The 20414-nt window shown below is 35.5% G+C and overlaps 1 protein-coding gene across 1 annotated transcript; it reads right to left on the bottom strand.

Moving 5' to 3' along the window:
• Window positions 1-2036: 2036 nt before the first annotated feature.
• SPON2 (spondin 2) lies at window positions 2037-8938 on the bottom strand. The gene is made up of 6 exons (XM_015623582.2): window positions 8833-8938; window positions 7809-8034; window positions 7224-7447; window positions 6764-6955; window positions 5604-5778; window positions 2037-3587 (listed from the first exon to the last, which is right to left on the bottom strand). The coding sequence occupies exons 2-6, from the start codon at window positions 8029-8031 to the stop codon at window positions 3409-3411; spliced, it is 993 nt and encodes a 330-aa protein (XP_015479068.1). The 5' UTR covers window positions 8032-8034; window positions 8833-8938; the 3' UTR covers window positions 2037-3408.
• Between the last annotated feature and the right edge of the window lie 11476 nt (window positions 8939-20414).

The raw sequence follows: 20414 nt of genomic DNA, 5'->3' as shown, positions 1-20414 counted from the left end.
GAAGATTGTGATCTACTTGACCAATCATCCTTTTAGCTTTTCCTTAACACTTGTGGCTTGCAAAATTCTGAGTTCCAGTGCTAGAACACAAGATATACAAGGTGACACCAATTTATCCTTCATTCTGCTCAGACCCACTGGAACAGACACATTCTTTCTGTACTTTTGCCTAGCAAATGCTGGCATAGTGGGGCTGCTGGACTTCAAGCAAACAAAAATAATTCAATCTCCAGGTAATCAGGTTGTCGTGCAGCATACTGAGAGATTTCTTTTATCTTAGGCATTCAGAGTTCCTGTAAATTGTCATGGACACAACTTCTGCATACTGCAAAAATCCCACTGAACAAGATCTGGCTAACATCAGAATTGCTGTATCAAGTGTTAGAGTTATGTCTTGAGAGTGTTAAATATTGTCATGGAATAGTTTGAGTTACTTTATTATGTTGGATCATTCATGATAGGTCATATATTCTCAATGTACTTCAATTACCTGGGACTGGGAATATAATGAAATGAAGCATTTTAACTTGAATAGCATCAGATACTCTCAGATCATTTGTTTGCATGCTTATTCCATTATAGGAATTTAATTTGGTGTTGATTATTTCTGTAGGACCACAGATTAATTCTGTGGGGAGTTTTTTGTTGCTATGCCTTACCATTAACCACATCTTCCATTCTGCAAGAATAGCTGCCAAGGCATCAAAGCTGATTCTTTCTATAAAATATTCTTGAAAATAATTGTCTTTACAAGTCCATTTCAAGCTTCTTTCCAAAGTACTTTCTGAGATTAGCTTAACCCAGGAATTAATTTTCCTGTTTCCTTCCCTAAATCTCGTTTATTTAGGACCTCAGCATCTTGGCTGCCAACCATCTGTAACATGAGATATAAGGGAAAAGGAAGGAAGAACTTCTCTGTGTTTCTTTCTGGTCCCAAAATTTTTAAGGGAATTCTGAGTTTGCTGAAGCTACAAAGTCCTAGCAATAGCCATGCAGGGATCATGTACCTCACTAATCCCTTTAATAGATAAATACTATGAGAAATGTGCTCCATCACTGGAATGTGTTTCATTCACTGTATCCACAGTCTTGCCAAGTAATGGCTCCATCCCTGTGGTTTGCAAAGGGAATACCTGGAATTATATTTATGGCCATGCAATACACAGCCACAGGGGCATCCTTAAAGAATATATTTACCAAGGTCTCCTGAAGTTACTGCTTACAAAAAAACCCCATATCCAGGTAACTGGCCAGATAGGAAACTTCTGCTTTTGAAGGAAGCTGCAGTGAATATTCATGTATGTAAACACCCTAAAATAACAAAGCTTTGTATCACTGACTGGAGTTTTCTGAGGTGTGTTGGTCTGTTACATATTCTCTTTCTACTCTGCGTCCTTATCTCATCTTTTCTCCTTCAGTGTCCTTTGGAAAACTTTTGTCTCCAGGAGTCTGAGCAAACTTTGCTCAAATTATATTCTGTAGGACTGAAATCCCAGTTTCAGGTCGTATGTTATTGCAAATCCAGGTATTCTTTTACTGGGCCTGGGTCTTTATTTATTCTGGGCATGTGAAGAAGCAAAACTGCAGTGTTTAGAGAGCTTCCAGAAAAGTACCTCAAAGGATATCTTGTGGATTTTGAGTTTGTTTTTCCTAAGGCATAATTTAGAATTGCATCTGATATCTGACCAAAAACTTTATTGAGCTTAATTTGTCTCTTGACAATCAATTTGAAAGCTCCTACCCTCTGAGAATATTTAAATAGATAATACAATATATGCTTATGTTTTCTGATATGATAGTAAATGTATAAACATGTAGGAAATAAGTGTAACAAAAAACACAGAATGGTTAAAACTAATATAAGAAGAAGAAAGATAAATATTGATGATTACCTAAATATAGAATAGTGTAGTGACACTATTCCCATTATAGAGTGGAAATAGGGGGAGCTTAAAAAATAGGTATGATAACAGGAGCAAGTGAAATAATTTTGACCAACAGACAACAGTGGGAATCTAAAGAATGAGAGAGAGCAGAAACTTCTACACTTAGTTCTAACAACTGTGTATTTATCAGCATTTGCAGGACCTGTAGAGTCTAGTCTGATAAAGTTTCAAATTTATTTGTGTCTTTGCAAGATATCTTCCTTGGAAAAAAAAATACAGAGAAATGTTAAATGTTTCAGCCCTATGGGGAATACAGTGTGCTCCTTTAAGGACAAGAGAAATTATCTTGTATGTGGTATATTCCAGAACAAACCTACTCAAATCAACTCCCCTCATCAATATCTGTGCTGTACATTTAAAACTGCATTATGCTATAAAAGTTTTGTGAGCTGACTTTAAATTTATTCTATTGAATAAGTATTATTCCAAAATTCTTTTCCTAGTCTGTAGCCACATTTCTTCATAAGCCATATGTTTCATACATTTTATAAGTTATTTGAGCATTAAAACTTGCAGTCAGGAACAGTTTCTGACGTGTTTTTTTTGAGTTGTGCATACCTTAATTTTAGGTAATATATACACAAATAGCAGCAAACACATATAAAGAAACGTGGACACATTTACTGCATTTATAAGGTTAATGATATAATTTATGTTACGGCCAACAGCATTAAATTTGAGATTAAAGTTTTCTCATGAGGGACACACACCAACAATCAGTTTTTGAATCTCAGCTAACACTCTTAATTCACCTCAAATGTTTTCTACTACTATTCACACTTCTGATTATTTTTCTAGTAATTTTGTTGGCCAAGTGGTCTCATGGCAGTTATTCTTCTCACTTTTGAAAAAGAAAAAAACATTTTCATACATCCAAAAGTCTCAAGACAAGTTTACTCAGTTCCATTATTGTCTTAACCACACTACAAACATCTGGTCACTCTGACTTTTGTAATAGTTTCTGAAGAAATGTACATTAAGCAAGGTTAGAAAGACAACAAAATTGCCAATAAATTATAAAAAACATAATTTAGAGGAAAAAACTATTTTCTAGATATAAATAGCTGTAGATAAACAAATTACAATATTTAAGGAGGTTATTAGTTTAGATTCTGTGACTGAAAGAATTTTACTGTGAAGTTAAAATGTGAAGTACAATCCTTAGAAATGTCTTCTTTTCTGCCACTAGAGGGTACTCCAAGAACTTACAGTGTATTTGGAGGAAGGGTTTGTTTGGGGGTTTTTGGTCTGTAATTTATCCAGTACTTTTGGCATTCTAAACTTTAGGAATTTAACCCCCCAAAATCTTGATATTAAATAAAAACTTTCAAAACCACTCTAATACAGCTTTTCAGCAAAATAGTGCAGCGTATCCAAATTATAAAGAGCATTGATTGACTTGCAGTTTAGATTTCATTTTATCCTGCTTTTAAATTATCTTAATTATCATCTTTCCTTTATTTCAGACACAATTTTCTGGTTCACATCCTGTTTCTTCATCCAGGTTGGGACAAGGCATTCCATTATTGGCAGGCTGAAGAAGTACAAAACGAGTTCTGATCTTGGTCCCTGTTTCTCTGCAAACCCCTCTGCAGAGGCCCCAGGAAGACCATTGTGAAACCTCACAGTCCAGGGGTGTTTCTGCAATACACACAGCAAAGAGGTAACTTTACATCAAGATGTACTTAAGTCAAATACACAGCTGGTAAAGCATTAAGGAATCATCATCAAACAGCATCCTTTCTTATACAAAGTACATGTGATATTAATGAAATCAGTGTGTTGTCTTGTAAATTTAAAAAATGTCTGGTTTCAGGTCCTAAACTCATCGGTGTTGTTATTGCAGTCTAGAGCCTATCTAAGGTACTATATCAGGACTGAAGCATATTATGTCTTGAATGAAAATAAAGAATTCTTTAAATAAAACTATGCTTAAAATTACTGTACTCAAAAGATTGATTTAAAAAACGTTTACTGTCAATTTTTATAACTCATTTTCCTTTGCATGGCTTACTAAAATAATGGGATTAAAACTTTTATCTGGTTTATTTTGGTATATTTATATTTCTTTGCAGTCAGCTATTGTTCCTAGAGTTGTTCGTATCAAATTCCATTTTACTTTTGTTCTATTTACTTCAGACATAAAATCCCATTTTTTTATCCTTAAATCATGCTATTTTTTGGTGTGTACACTTTGCCAATAAGGATATTCTGTCACTAGAAGTTTTCTAATGCTGGAAGAATTTTCAATATCGTTTTAATTTGGTGCAAGAAAAGAAGTTAGAAATTCGGAAGTACTATCCATAAGTGTATGCTTCTATCTAAAATAAAAATCATAAAAAATATGTGAATATTTCTTAGCAGGTTAAATTAAAATACTAGTTGTCACAGGAAGTTGCATCAAAACTGCCTCTTACAGCATTTGTGGGTAAAACAGTTGTGCCCAAGCCCATCTTTAAATGCCATACTCCATGTGTGACTCCTGGTATAAATTTCTGGTGTTACAGTGAACTCACCACTTCTGTTCTCATCACTTACTCCTGTGTTTCTAGAGGGAATGAGGGATACTGCTTGACCTCTGATAATTAAATCTTCCCTTTTGATTCTGCAGTAAGTTTTTAAACAGACTGATTTAATGGTTCATTTACAATAAAGTGGGAATTTGTGATTAAAAATGGGTTTTGAAATACCATACTTTAAATGCAGTTTTAAATTTATATTGTGAACAGGGCCAAATGTTCCTTTCAAATCTTATGAAAAAGGCATAAAACTGTAAATGAGATGTGTACACTCACTTTGAATATGTCTTGTTTACTAATAGAAATACGTGAACTCACTTTAAATTAATGAATACATTTATTAAATTATAAATAACACATTAGCTGTGTAGAGAATGAGCTGCATTTTAGTGGTTGTAAGGTGACCAGCACAGTGCTAGAGACATGCAATCTCCAGACATTCTGGAGAAGTTCCTGGAATATGGCAACTCTTTTAGGAATACATTGCTCCCTTGGAGCAAATATTGTGTTAATTATATATTTGTTAATTCCAAGTTTTTAAAATCATCCTTGTGATTGCCTTGAGTCAGTAGTTTGCATGTCTTCCTACCTACTCAAGATTATTAGATAATATATTTGAGAAAATGAAAATGAGAATTTTAATTTTGTTATCAGGATTTATGTTTCTATTGGAAATATGTCCAAATCAATTGAATTATATAAACTTTTATTGCACATAGCTGCCAAACTCTGACCCAGAATGAGACAACAATAATGGCTTCATTTTCATGTAAAACCTTAAGGATGAATATTTACTTCAAAGTTGCAAAGAACTTGGGAATGCTGATGGAGTGTAATTTGTTTCTTGTAAAATTCACTGAGCTACACTGACACAAAGGATTGGTTAGCTCTTACTGTGGATATAGCCCAGTCCTTTGAACCACAGCTGAAATATGCAATCCCTCACTTATTCTTTCAGGAATTCTGTTTTATGTTGACTGGCTTGTTTTATTACCCATTTGTGAGCCAGCAACTACTCCTATGCAGACAGGAGAATATTCTGCCTGATCACCTGTTTCATCCACATCACCTGCCAGATTTCCACATACTTCTGAGTGAATGAAAGTAATAAAATTGAGAATATCTACTAATCACTTACCTGAGACAGTGTCTATTATTTCATTGCTTTTAGCTGGAAGATTAATAAAAGGTGCAGAAAGACCTGGCTGGCTTTTCTTTATTTTCACCATTGTTACTTGAGCAATAGGTGGCAAAATTTTGAGTTTGGGATAATAAAATGAGTTTGCTGGGTGACTTGGAGAGGAACAAGTGATCTGTGAAATAAAAAGAGGAATATTAAAAGAATAAGAAGGTAGCTGTAAAACCATGTTTATAAATCACGCCAATACTTTTTGGCAAATAATTTGCATACAACCAGTTTCTATGAACCTCATAACTATGCTGGTCATCCCAGAACTTTTAATGCAGGATATTTGACTGGATACAAGACTGTGGTAGGAGGTCCTGCCAACACAGTAATGTATGAAATTATTTGATAGAAAGAATTGGATGTTATTAAAAGAAGAACACATGGGTATTAAACAATAATATTAGGTATGCAATAGGAGCTGTCATATGGATGTGAGAGGCCAAATGCTTCTCTCTTCCTTTCCTCATTACTCATTAGCACAGCATTTGTTGCTAGAAAAACTCACCTTTAAGAAAGGATTAAGTGAACACTTACAGTATTCAAAACACTTGAATCAAAATCCTTCATTTGCCACCACTCTTAAATGGCAAAGGCAAAGTATGAGGCATAGAGAGGATGAAACGAGCAAAAGAGATTAAAAGCAGTGTCACCACAGTGAAGTTCTCTGCTTTCCTTTAGGTCCTTTCTCTCAAATGTAACAGTTTCAGGTTTCAGCAGCGCTTTCAACTGAAAACTCCTCCTCACAGCAGTATTCACTACTAAGAATTTTCATGGTTAGATTCACATTTGGTGGTGTCAGGACTTTTGGAAGTATTTCCATTTTCCTGGCACTTTAAGGACTGTTAAATATCATCTTAATTTTTTTCCAGCTTTTCCAGAAAATGTAGAGACAAATTCTCATGAACCATTTACATTTACCTAATAAATTTCAAAGATTCAGAAGATAAACAAAAGCTGTAGGTTTATCAGCTGTATAATAAATCCATATATAGAGAGCATCAGCACTCTTAAATAGTGAAATCAGTTTCATAATTTTAGAATAATTACCTTTTAAAGGGAAGACTCAAAACATATCAGTATGAAGTGCTAAACTATGTCTATGCACCTACCTCTGTAACTGTGTCCTGTGGAATAGTGGCAAAGTTTGGAGAGGAAAATGTGAATCCACTGTCAGTTCCAGCATCATATGGAAATAGATCTACTGAGACTTCATCCATCCAGTGGTCTCCTTCACAGAGATTTAGGCTGTCAATACCCACAAACCAGTCAGGGCTTGGAACAATTCGTACAACAAATGAAACCTAATGAAACAAAACGATCCATCAGGATTGCATCACCTGCTTTGGAATGCTTCAGTCCTGCTTATAGTGATTTTCACTCAAAGTTCTTGAAAAAATGCCATTTTGCTCTTCTACTTTATAGAAGCTGTACAGTGCTCCTTGCAACGTGACACGCTTTTTAGTAACTCTTTTTCATTATATTGTTCCTACAAGTGGGAACTCAAATATTTAATTTTGGTTGCTGGTAACATAAAATAAACTTTCTAAATGAATATGCACATTTACTTACTAAGGGATGTCTTGGATGCACTTCTAATTCAGTAGAGGTTTGTCCTGTACCACTGGAAATTGCAGGAGCAGAGAAGATTCCATGTACACTCTGAATTTTTTCTCCAGCTTCTTCTATTTCTTTCATTAATGCCCATGCTTCACCCTTTTCAGCAAAATCACGTACACCATTGCTGGCATATTCATTTTTTTTCCACATGCTGTAGTCAGAACTATGAGTAACACCTATTTGAGTGAATACATGGCATGATATAAAAGTCTGATTTAGAATGTCCCTATTTCTTCATTTTCTCTGTTTTATTTCTGAGGTTAAAAAAAAAAGTGTATAAAATTGAGTGAACACTAAAACATTTGGCGTATCACTGCTTCTTTCAGCTGCAGCCAATTGAAAACACAAGTAAATTGAAAACAGTCATAGATTTTTGAAGACATTGTGGATACTTCAATATCTGCATTTCATTCTTAATAAGTTTGGTGCTTTTTTTTCCCCCCTTTTCATTGCTAATCTTACATAACTATAAATGAAAAAAAGACCACAGAGGTCAAGAGGTTTATCTGCTCTTGGAACTGTTCATACTTCACTTACCTAGCAAGGATGACCACTGTGCTGGGGGCCTATAGAGTGGATACTGCTTAGGGAAAGCAATTTGACTCCATTTCCCTGTGAAGATTATCCTGTACTTAGCAAGTTCCTCTGCTGTGCAAAGAGCATCCTCCCCCACAGGCAGGCTGCTGGCATAACCCAGCATTGTTACAAGTACTGTCCAGAGAACTTTACAGGAGCAGTAGACAAACATCAAGTTTTCCATTCCCTTCCACACAAAAAGAAAGAAAAAAAAGTGTTACCATTTTCGTCACTTAAAACTCAAAAATTATAACAGTTACCTAATAAAATGTAATGTGGCATAAGTTATAACCAAAGAGAAAGCAGATATCTGAAACACTAAAATTTGCTATGCTTCTGAAAAACATTACTATAATGCTTTCAGATTTGTTATTTCCATGCTATATACTACAAACCTGTAACTTTACCTGGCACAAGTGTTTCTAATGAAAATGAAAATAAAAATATCTTATTCTTGTTCATAGTACTACCTCAGAGAAAAATCTGTTTCTGATTTTCTTTTGAAATCTGATTAGAGTCACATCTTGATTTAATTAGAGTAGCAACTGTTTCTGTGGAAAACATTAGTGGTATATTTATTCTTCTAAAGATTAAATTGCAGGTTACTTTGCCAAAAGAAATGATTTATTTTAAATTTATGTTCTACAAAGGCTGTTTTATAGCATAACATTTAAAGTCAAATACATTTCATATTTATATAAATTACTTTGCTGTCATAATATGAATTAAAAACACTGTAATTCATTGAGATTGTTTAAACTACACTTTTTTTAAAAATCAGTACTTTTTTAAAGTTACTGTCATAGGTTGTGCAAATTTTGTTTTTAAACTAACATGATAATTGCATCAGACTGTTAAACCAACTGTTTAAACTAACAGCCTTAAAAACTGATTTTTAAATGCCTTTGTCCTTTGAGAAAACGATACAAACTTAAGTAAATCACTAGTAATATATTAGTTTGCAAAAATAGCTATGAATACTCACTAAATATTCCTCTGGAGCACTGGTAGGGGGAGAGCACCTGCTTTTGCTGGCAGCTGAGTTGGTCTGCAAGAGAAGACAGTAGGAGTCTTGCTATTTATGCCTGAAGAGGGTCCCTTTGGTCCAACAATTATTGCAATCTCTAGACTTTCCAGGTTTGCAAAAATCATGCCATCTTCTTGTTTGCAATCCCTCTGGATAGACTAGCAGAGGTTTCCTGTCTGTCAGCTGGTTCAGATTCCTTATCAGAAGACTGAGATGCCGAGAAGACAAAATGCTTTTTAAAAATACCTTGGATTCTTAGTAACAGTTTGAGTTTTCTGGTGCCTTTACAGTTCTCTGCTCTTATTAATGCCTCCAAGCTATACAAATGAACTGATTCCAACACTGAAATAGTTCTAGTGAATACTCTTTAAATGAGAAACATGTTTTCTTGTAAGTTTTATTGTCTGACAGATGCTCCTTCCAAACATTTACAGAGAGCTTGCTCACTCTCACACACCATATGTATGTGTTCAAATAAAAGGGGTGAGGCAGCTAAAAATGTCAAGAGGAAAAAAAAAAGTTGCATTTCATAATTGCACATACTCACACAGACTGTGTCTCCTGCAAATATGAATTAATTTAAAGTAGTACAGTGTATATTTTTGTGCATACAGTACTGTATGCTGGATGATGAAAGGGCTCTGTAACGTTGTGGTTTCTTTGGAAAGAGTGGTTTTGGGAAGCTCAGAGATTTTTCTTAGCTGTCTTCAGAGTAAAAAACCCCAAATAAAAATCTCATTATTACAGTTAAATCATACATCCTCTATGGCATAGTACATATAGCTACATCACTAAAAACATTTAAACTGATGAAAAAAAGAAGCATTATAGAGTGACCCAATTAAAAAATAATGTTTAATCTTTATTTTAAGTTGTTTTCCCCACCACCTTTCAAATAAAGGAAAACAAAGGGCATTGTGCCAAACCTGTAAGGTTAATAAATTCTATTGTAGCTAATCAGCAATTCCAAATTTTACAGTGAACCATGAAAATAATATTTCATAGAGTTTTCTTTAGAAATTGTGAGGAATGTCACTTAAGTACTTCCCCAGATCTCTAACATGATGGTGCAGCATATGGGAAAAGACCCAAATAAACCCAGTTATTTTCCAGATGCAGTTCCCAGGGCATCACAGGTTAAGCACACACCACACAGCTTTACTGACACGCTGTTGTCCACCAAACAACATGTCTGAGCTTTGTGGCACTTTAACTGGAAATATCCCTCCCACCCCGTGGTAACTCCAAGCCAGGAGGTGAATAAACTGGGATGTCTGGATGGAATTTTCATCAATTATTCTGCTGACAAAATGGAATCTATTGCAAGTTTCAACATTGACTGCTACAGCACCTATAGCCACGATTCTTCTCTAGCTGTGTAGATGTGGGAATCCTGTAGCAGGTTAAGGCATGTAGGTGTGGACATGCCCTTTGTTTCCAAGGTCTCTTCCTCCATCCTATGTTAATGGTATGTTCTCCATAATTGATTTCTCTTCCAGGAGCCAGACTCCATGAAGAAGAAGAGCAAAAAGCCTTCATGGGTACTTTTATACAAGTTTTTTAAGTGTTTGTTGAAGGATGATACTTGAATTGCATCCAGCTCACTCCCTCCTACGCACAGAATTCTAGATCCACAGGTTTCTTAGAGATTTTAACTTAATGACATCCAGCCCATGCAGCCCACTAGAACTGCACAAAGGTCCCACAAATTTAAAAGTATATTTCTAATTGTATTTGTAAAACTAGTTAAGGCTTGCATATTTATTATTAAATAGCCTTAAACTTCTGTAGGTTTTGTTTTCTGTAATCACAGTTACTGAGCCAGTGAACTTCACATACTGAAACCTACTGTGGCACTGCCAGGACAGCATGTAAAATGAGAGCAACGCAACTAGCTCTGGATCTGGCACAGGAATATTTAATTTATCAAAATAGCCTTTTCCTTTCAAAGATAAATTACTGGCAAAAGGCACATCACCAGACTAGATTATTCTGGTTCCATGACTATGTGTTATGAATGTACCCAGGAATGGGACAATACATGCAGGCTGCATAACTTGGCGCTGGACCTTTCCCTGTTTACAATGAAGGTTTTACCATGAGAGACTTCTCATGATTAAATTCTTCAGAACCTAGAGCCTCATTCTTATCTTTATTAAATTCATAATGAAATCATTTGGCAAAATACTGTAAATTTATTTAATTATCTTGTCTCCCTACCCCCTGCCCCCTAAGGCTGAGTGAAGAGAGATTAAAAAAAGGAAAAAACCATGCAGAGTAATGTTGTCAGAAAATCCTAGCTTGAAGACTCACTGTTTTATTTCTTTAAATAGAAACTATGCTAAGCATAATTAGTCTCTGCCATTGTGAAGGACATCAAAACACCAAATATGTCTCGTAGATGGGAAGGAAAAAAAGAACAGAAAAGAAGCAAATTTCCACTCAATGGATTACTTTCATGGCTGGGAACCACAGATGCCAAATTTCTGTGGGCCAACAGTAGGAGAAAAAAAATGCTGTGGGATCAAAATCTATGCTTGCATTCCTTCTTCAGTTTTTATGTCCCATTAGGAAGCTGCTGAGAACTCATGGAAAACTGGAAACAAAAGAGTTTCCCTTTAGAAACAAATTTTCCTGTGATATAAATGTATTTCTTTTTCCTTTCTCTTGTTCAGCAAAATAGCTTTTGTTCTTCAAGTTTGTGCCTCTTCTGGTACACCTATTTTCTATCCACATATGTACCTCTACAGACCCTGAATGCTAGAGGGATTAGTCATACAAAGCTTGTTTTATTTAAGCATCAGTGCCAAAGTGTGCCTTGGGTTAAATTTTGCTTGCAGAAGTGTGCAACTTCTGCTGTTTCTTGTCAATATGACAATAGTTTTACAGTTCCTGCAGTTTTTACCAAGATTCAGAGGATGAAAGCTGAAAAGTATAAAACAAAAATGGTGTCCAGATACTTTTGGTTTTTAAATGTCAGTCATAACATTGTCTAAAATAGCCTGTATTTTTTCTAACCAAAAATAATTAAAGGAATGAGAAAACAAGAAAAAAAAAACTACTTAAAAATACAGCAGTATCATCAATTTCATGATGGTTCTGGAATTATTTACACTGCACTAAAACATTTAAATGAGCAAATTCAGCCTATCACACAGGAATATAGCACATTAAAATTGTGTAAATTCCATTTTGGTTAGTCAGGGAATAATCTAGCCCTTTTTCTGGCCAGCAACCAGACTGCCATCATTAGTTATGACTTTTCTATTAAACTGTAAGTTTAAGAGAAAGGAAAATTTACCAAAATGATTAATCTGAAGTTAGTTTGCCCAGATTTACTTAAAGCAGAAACTCCAAAAATATTGTATTTATATTCCTGAGGTATCAACACACATTTAAATTTTTCTAAAACAATTTCCATTCTGCTGATAAGGAATATATGTGCAACTTTGATATTCTCTGGCTGCCTAACATGCTTCTGACTAGCTAGAATCTCTTTGTCTACCAAGAAAAATATAACATTGTATTACTTAAGAAGGATTATACAGCCATACTTTCTCTCCCGTGGTTACCATGGAGACACATATAATTATGGACACTCAGCAATGCCAAAGGTTTGCATTCAGTCAAAACCCTCTGAGCTCTAAGTTGTAAAATCTCAGAATCAGAGTGGCAAGCAGCACAAGGTTTTGTGATGGAATAATTTTGGTGTTGGTTTGTGGGCTTTTACAAAAGAAAGCGTTTACATAGGAGAGTAAAGTATTCTTGATATTGGATGGTGCAGCAGTAGTGAAAGCAGCTTTAATCTTTATTAATCTTTTGGGAGAGAAATTTACTTTGCAGATTAAGGTACCTAAAGTGATTACAAACATACAAACTAAATTTGTATACTGCCACTATATATAATGGAGGTCTAGCTATTTTTGCTGATAGAATCTATAGAACTGTTCAGCTCACCCTTTAATCCATACCAATATATGACCAAATTAATAACTGATGAGCAGTTCTCTGGTCTCCACTAACTGTATTGATAAGCTCTCCATTGATCCTACCTCCCATGGAACCATCTAAGTAACAGATCCAGGCATCTCTATCTTTTCACAGGGTTCACTGAGAATTCAAGCCAAAATAAGGAAAAGGATAAGGAAAAATACCAGCCTTCTTGACCACAATGGCACTCACCAGTATCAAAAACCTTTTCTGTCACCTTCTGCATTCTTCTGCCATTTGTATTAAAATGCTTCCTTAGTACTGAAACACCTAATATGTGGCCCAGCCTTAGGTAACCAAACTGAGGTCCCCCATGACAATGACCAGAGGTTATGTTTCTCTTTTATACTCTCTAGTACCCAATGTGTATGACTTTTTCTCAATAGTCACCTTCAGCAGTACATTTGATTTCTCAAGGTATGATATATCACTTAAGAAGTTATCTTCCACTGTAAGGTCAGAGCCATATCCTCCTGTTACAAAAAAGTTCTTCAGCATAATATGTAAAGTTGGTCATTCATGGCTCTCACAAATGCTTCCTGATACCCTGACCTCTAAGGTTATCTATCCAATCCATCTGTAGCATAAAACATGAAATCTTGTAATCTCCTTTATAGGTAAAGAGGAGTTATCTTGGCAGCAATGAACTCATCTGGAAACAAATAATTTAAATTCTCTCTGCCATCTCAGCAGCTGAATCACAAATTGGGAGCCTCTTTCCTATGCTATGGCTAATGCTTATGATAGGAATGAAGCAGACTCACAGGGGTTGCACAGCCAGGAGCTCCTTTATCATGGACTTCATCATTCAGCCCACTGCACACCTGCCAGCTAGTACTGCCACTGCCTATTTGTGTTTCCAGAGGCCTTTGCAGCAGGATATGGAAGAAGGAATTCATGCTACCTTTTTATCCACAAGAACATCACAGATCTGAGGAAAAAAAAAGCAGCTTTCTTTGACCTGTTCATCAGATATTCTGAGCTGTGGATGAGGGTCAGCTTTCAGAGCACTGTGCTAACCTGTGGCATGCCTGCACCAGCAGCTTTAGCTCCCCTGACTGTATAGCTTGTATGACCCAGTGGAACTCTGGAACAAGCAAAATGTTTAGGAAATGCTGAAGGCAAATCTTGCAGATCTGAGTGTTCATTATTGCAGAGATCCCTGCTTTTAAATTTACTTCAGATATCTGCAGGAAAACCTATAGCTGAAATGAAAATCTCTCTGAAGGGAATCTAATGTGTATTGCACTACAGTTTCATTAGAGTAGAAGACAGGGTATTTTTGTAGAACTGCACACACACACACACACACACACACTTGTTTGAATAATGTAAATCAAAAAAAGGGAAGTTTTTTGATTACCATATTAATTCATTCTGTCATTCTTCAGTAACACTGAGTAGGCAGCCTGTGTAGAAATCCCTGTGGTCATTTCAGTGTGGTATTTTGCCACTTCTAGATTCTTGTTCCATTGTAAAGAAATGTAAAGAAATTTTTTGTTGGACTTCTTTATTTTCACATGTGTTTGTTGGCAGTAGAATTGCACTTATTTCTAAGTCTTGCTTGTTAGTAAAATCTATGGTTTTCTCTTATATCACAGAGAAGGTTTAATGCAGCTATCTATGTGAAGCTTAAAGAAGAGAACTGAAAACTGGCTGTGGAGAACAAGGCAAAACTACAGAAGCATAATTAAAAGAATAAAATTTATTCTCATTTTGTGAAAAATATGGATTGCATCTTCCAGCAAGTCAAATCCTATTATACCTTTCAATTAATTTCTAAAGTGAAATGAGCTTGTGCCATTAACATTTGTACTTCTTGTTTGCCACTGAATTTCCACTGGAAAAAGATTTAAACACTACAAAGCTACTTTTCAAGGCGTTGACTTTCTCAGACAAATTTGATGCTTTCTTTGCCTTTTAAAAATGTCAGTCCTTTATCTCTGTGGCAATACTATAGAAGGCCACTAAATTATATTTCTAAAGTAACCACCATCAAGAGCACTCTTTGCTTATATTATGTCCTGCTTCACAGTCAGTTTTGTTGATTTATCTTGTATTTTTTTCAAAGATCTTAAATCTATTGAATGATAGCCGTGGAGTTATTAGGCTTCCATCTTTAATTCATATGAATAATGGGGTACTGGAAAAAAATGAATTGGTCTCTTCTGGGAACTCATCCATACATCACAGTTTGCAATAGCTCTAGTTCAGTAAAATTTCCATTAACTGCTACCACAGCACAGTATCTTTTTCCCACCCCAAGACTTGTGAAGAGCCAAATCAGAATAAGAGTTGCATTGAAATGAGGAGTTGTATCCACTGTCAGAGCGGTACCACATTTTTGGGACCAAGGTGTAATTATTTACTTTCTGCCATGGAAATTGTATAGGAAAATCAGCAAAACCTTTCTGCTTACACGTATAATTTTGTCATCATTCCTTAGCTTGCTTATTAATAGGATCTAATCACACTAAGAAAAACCAGGAATTTCCAGTTTAGTGACAGGTGATATATAATAGGTTATATCATTCAAGGGCATAAGAAGATCTTATAGTAGAGACTGCAAGCACTTGCAGTGTTGCATTCAGCATTCGTTAGACCTCATCTAGAATGTTTTATTGAGTTTTCTGACCTCACTTAACCTCTAAACAAGACAGGTATTGATAAACCTGAGTCAGCTCACAGGAAGTTTCGTTCAGCCTGGAGGAGGGAAGGTGATCAAGGCAGCCTGATAATAGGCTTTAAGGAGGTCATCAAGATCACAGAATCACTGGGTTGGAAGAGACCTTTAAGATCATCGAGTCCAACCCATGCCCTAACACCTCAACTAACATGGCACTGAACACCACATCCAATCTTTTTTTTAAAAACATCCAGGGATGGTGATTCCAGCATCTCCCCAGGCAGACAATTTTATTTTATAACCCTTCCCATAAAAAACTTCTTCCTGACATCCAGCCTAAGTTTCTCTTGGTGCAGCTGAAGACTGTGTCCCCTTGTTTTGTGTCCCCTTGTTTTGTCAGTTGCTGCCTGAAAGCTTCATAGTGGTGGATGTTGGGAGGCCAAGGGACAATGGGCATGTATTGAAGCAAGAGAGGTTCAAACTGGATATAAGGAAAAATAACATCAGGAGGTCAAGCAGCGGAGCAGTTGACCCAAGGATGCAGGGCAGTCTCCCTCCTCAGAGGCTTTAAGATGAGGAAGGACAAAGCCTGAATGAACAGCCTGGTTGAATCTCAAAGCTGACCCAGCTTTGAGCAGGAGATTGGGTTATACACCTCCTGAAGTCTCTTATAACTTGAACTATCCCATGATCTTATATTATGGAGAGAATTTGTTTCTGATATTACTTCAGCGCTTCAGGTAATGGCAAGAAATTCTCACCTGTCTAATAATTTCAAAGGTTCTCTCCACATCTGAGATTTATCTTTACTAATAGAGGGAATATAATTGTAAAACTAAGGTTTGTAAAGGAGGAGGGTGTAGGGCCAATGATAGGAATACATCTATGCCATACAATGGAATTCAATGCAGAATTCCCTGAGTTAGAAAGAACTGATGTCTCTCCAAAACTCAATATACTAAACTTAAATGAGCATGGAGAATATGGAGTGAATTAACTGACTGAGAGCTCATATATTTGCATTCAGAAACAGGGTGATAAAACACAGTTATGTTTCTTTTGGGTTCTGGGGAAAACCCCTTCATATGCACATTGTTCTGTGACAGCAGCTTCCACAGAGGTGCTCGTGGATGGTCTCCTGCTGAAACACAAATATGACTATAGAGGATTAAATATATGCCAAAACACAGTCATAAAAAAGACTTCAAGTCTTTTGTGTCTTCCTCAAAATAAGTAACCAGGCTGTTTTTATTATCTTTTATAAATGTATCAAATAGATGATCCTAATTAACAATACTCCTGCCATTATGCTGCCATCCTCATTTAAACACTTTGAGCTGGGAGGTTATTGTAGATACATTGTGTTGCATATAGAGATACTTGTGGTTTTTATTTGGCTACACATATGCCCCAACGCACAGAAAGAAACTTTCAAAAGAGTTACCAACTCCGACAACAGAAAAAATATAGCTCGTGGAGCATACATACCCAAGAGCACAAAAATTTTGGAAGTATTATAGAGCAGAAGAAGCAAGACTATTAAATGTAAGACATGATTGTTTCTGACCACAGGCCAATATAACTTGTCTACAACCAAAAACTTGCTCTTCCCCAGAAATACTGAATGAAATAAAATGTTCTATTCTCCCCTTGGTTCTCAACAAAACTCAGGGAAATACAAACTTTAAGAACAAATATTTTCTAAATCAATATTTTTGCCAACATTAAACAAAAGGAAATTATATTAAAAAAAAAAAAGTTTGCTGCTTCAAAACTGAAGAAATCATCTAGTTAAATGATGGGTTACATGATTTCTTATAATTTTTACTGCTCTTTCAAATCTCTGAATTATTAATAATTATAAGTGTCTGAGTGTGAATTTTATTTATTACAGTGAAAAAGTGAGCTCTACAACATGATGAGAAATTTAAGTTTTCTCCATTGTATTCTGTCTTAACTACAAATTAGGGATAAATTGAAGCCAATTTGTATCTCAGGAAGCTTCGCTGTTCATTTACTCCTTTTGCTTCTAAAACTGTATCCATGTCAAGCACCATTTTAGGACACACTGTATTGCTAGATATGCTTGAATGGATTTTTAATTCTGAAGCACTGGGATAAATATGAATTAACATCAGTAGAAACACTCTACAATTATGTCAATGTGAAAATAATCTGAATCTGACCTATTCTTTTAAAAGTTGTAAAGCTCATATTGTAATTCCTTTTGTCAACATAAAAGTCATTGCCCAGACCGTATTTTAATTAACCACCCTGAATTCCCTATGCAGATTCAATTAAAGAAAGATATTATTCTTCACTTCTTGTCCTAACCTGTCCTTCACTGTGACAGTGCAGTTTACTGATGTATTATCAGTTATGGATTCTGAGGAACTGTTCTAGGAGTTGTTTGGACAACATTTCATAATTATGAATAAAATGTATGATTAGAACAAAGGTGAAAAAATACATTAAAATGTTACAGTTGCTCTTAAAACTAAGGGTAAATTAGCACAGAACTGGGGAAGGACTTCAGTAATCATCTCATTAATCATAAGTAATCTTTCTTTCTTAGTCCCCACATTCAGTTTTCTATATGTGCAGTAACAGCCCTATACAACAGTTTTGACAGTCCTGCCTCCATAATTGCTGGAATAGAAAAAGCCAGAATAATCAAAACCAGAAATCTAAAAGCATTGATTTACTCATCTAAATAACAGGCCCAGTACTCTGTAATGAGTGAATTGATTCCTAAATGTTTTGTGAATATTTTAATTTCATTCAATAAATATTCAATAATATAGATCAATTTATTTTCTAGAATTGTAGAAACAGCTGTCGGTAGGGGCCTCTGGAGATCTCCTGACCAGCCTTACTCAAAGCAGGGCTGTCACCTAACTGGGAAAGGCCAGCTCTACCTTTGTCTGTCTGAGTCAGTGCTTTGCAGCTCATGAAGAGCACCAAGGGTGGAGATTTCCAGCACTTCCCTGGGTGACCAGTTCCAGTGCCACACCACATTCCATGTGGGAGTGTTCCTCCTGGGCAGACTGAACCTCCAAGGTGCATCTGTGGCTGTTGTCCTCCCCCTACATCATCTGCCAATACTGAGGGGACAGCAGATTCCCTGTTGGCCACTCCAACAATTAAATATTGTCAGAAAGTTGTCAACAACACCTTATTTCATCAAGTGTGATATGTTTATAGCACACTGTAATATGATATACATAAAAGGCTTTTACTCTTTTACAAGTGTGGATCCTCTGCTTTTTCCCCAAAGTCCTGAAGAGGCTCTTTGGGATTTCTTTCAACCAGACTTTGATGGTTACCAATACTCAGTTTAACATATGTCTTTTCTGTCACATCCCCTTATTTTCATGTTTTGAAGAATTTCATCATCCTCAGAAAAAATATAGATATTTTTCCTTTAATAATTATCCCAGTGTTATAAGAACTGATATAAATACAAGCAGTCATTTCATTGCTTCTGCAGGAAATAGATCTTTCCTGATTCTTGGCATGAGGTGCTATTTTTACAAATGCTAACAATGGCAACAGCAGTGCCTGGTTTTTTCCCCACAATAACAAAATAAATTAAAATAATGTTTTTCTCGTAACAACAGTTTGTAAAATCTACTCCCAAAATTCATAGTGATTTCTGAAGGTAATGTCATGTTATATGCACGTTATATCAAAATCTCAAACTATTATCACAAAAATCCCATCATTTCACAGTATAAAATTATTTACACACTTTCTTTATTGAAAATATTAACAAAGTCCCATCACATACAGCAAATCAGGCACTCAGAATTATACTTATTTCCAACCATTAATCTCTTACCCCAATGCATTAGCACCTCAACTAGACAATGTAACTCAACAGATATTAACAAAGCAAAGTGTGGTGCAGATTTGCTCTATAAAGGTGATGCAGACAGGATTTAGGTTATGATTTTACAAAGTATGTGATATTTGGGTGTAAAGTCATGTTCAGAGACACTATTATACCAAAACAGGAAAAGAAGACAGTTTAAAAATAACATAATTATTTATGCTCAGTTTACAGGGGGATCCATTTTTTTTTTTTTTTGATTGTTTAGTCATATAGTTTATTCATTTATCTTCCTGGATTGCACTAGGATAGCTTGAGGATATATAGGACAGCAGAGGACTTGGTTAACTGTATGGGACTCCACACATCTTTGAGTTTGGAATTTTCAACCATATGTTTTATAGATAAATTACATTTTAAACAGAATACAAAATATATGTTGTTGACAATGTGTATTATATGGTAAATGCTTTCTTGGAAAACTGAAATGTTTGAATTTAGCATCTAGAGATAGAAAAGAAGTCAAAAATTGAGGAAAACAAAACCAGTATTACACACAGCTCTTAAATCTCTTGTACTAACTAAGACAAGTTGTCATCACTAATTAGATCAGCCTTAAGAGATTAAACACCAAGCTTATTTTTCCATGGTGTCTATTTCATTATAATAGCTATTTGTCTCCTTCTACCAGCAGGAATGCACAAATAAATTACACCAGCCATAATTTACTAATATTTCTTTTGTCTTTTCTGAGTTAGGAAGAAATGCCCTCAGTCCCAGAAAGCTTATATAAAACTTTTGCCTTTATGGGGTTTTGATGGGACTCTGAGGAGATCTGAACCTTGAGGTAGGACCAATTTTTTCTGCAGAATGAACACCCCCAAACCACAAAATAATTCTAACTTTGATGTTTCATTGCAGCACAGACATCCCATTAAACTACACCAAATTCAGGTCTTCCGGATGATGCAGACAAACAAAAGTTTGGAAAACAAATCTTCCCCTTGTATTCTATTTCCTCTCAGAACGAGCTCTCCTTCCAGATGCTCTGGAGCCCAGCAGCTTGCACTGCTTCCTGGGTTGCAGCAACCT

This window comes from Parus major, chromosome 4 (genome assembly GCF_001522545.3).
Source record: "Parus major isolate Abel chromosome 4, Parus_major1.1, whole genome shotgun sequence".
Lineage (NCBI taxonomy): Eukaryota > Metazoa > Chordata > Aves > Passeriformes > Paridae > Parus > Parus major.
This window is presented reverse-complemented; position numbering and strand designations above follow the sequence as displayed.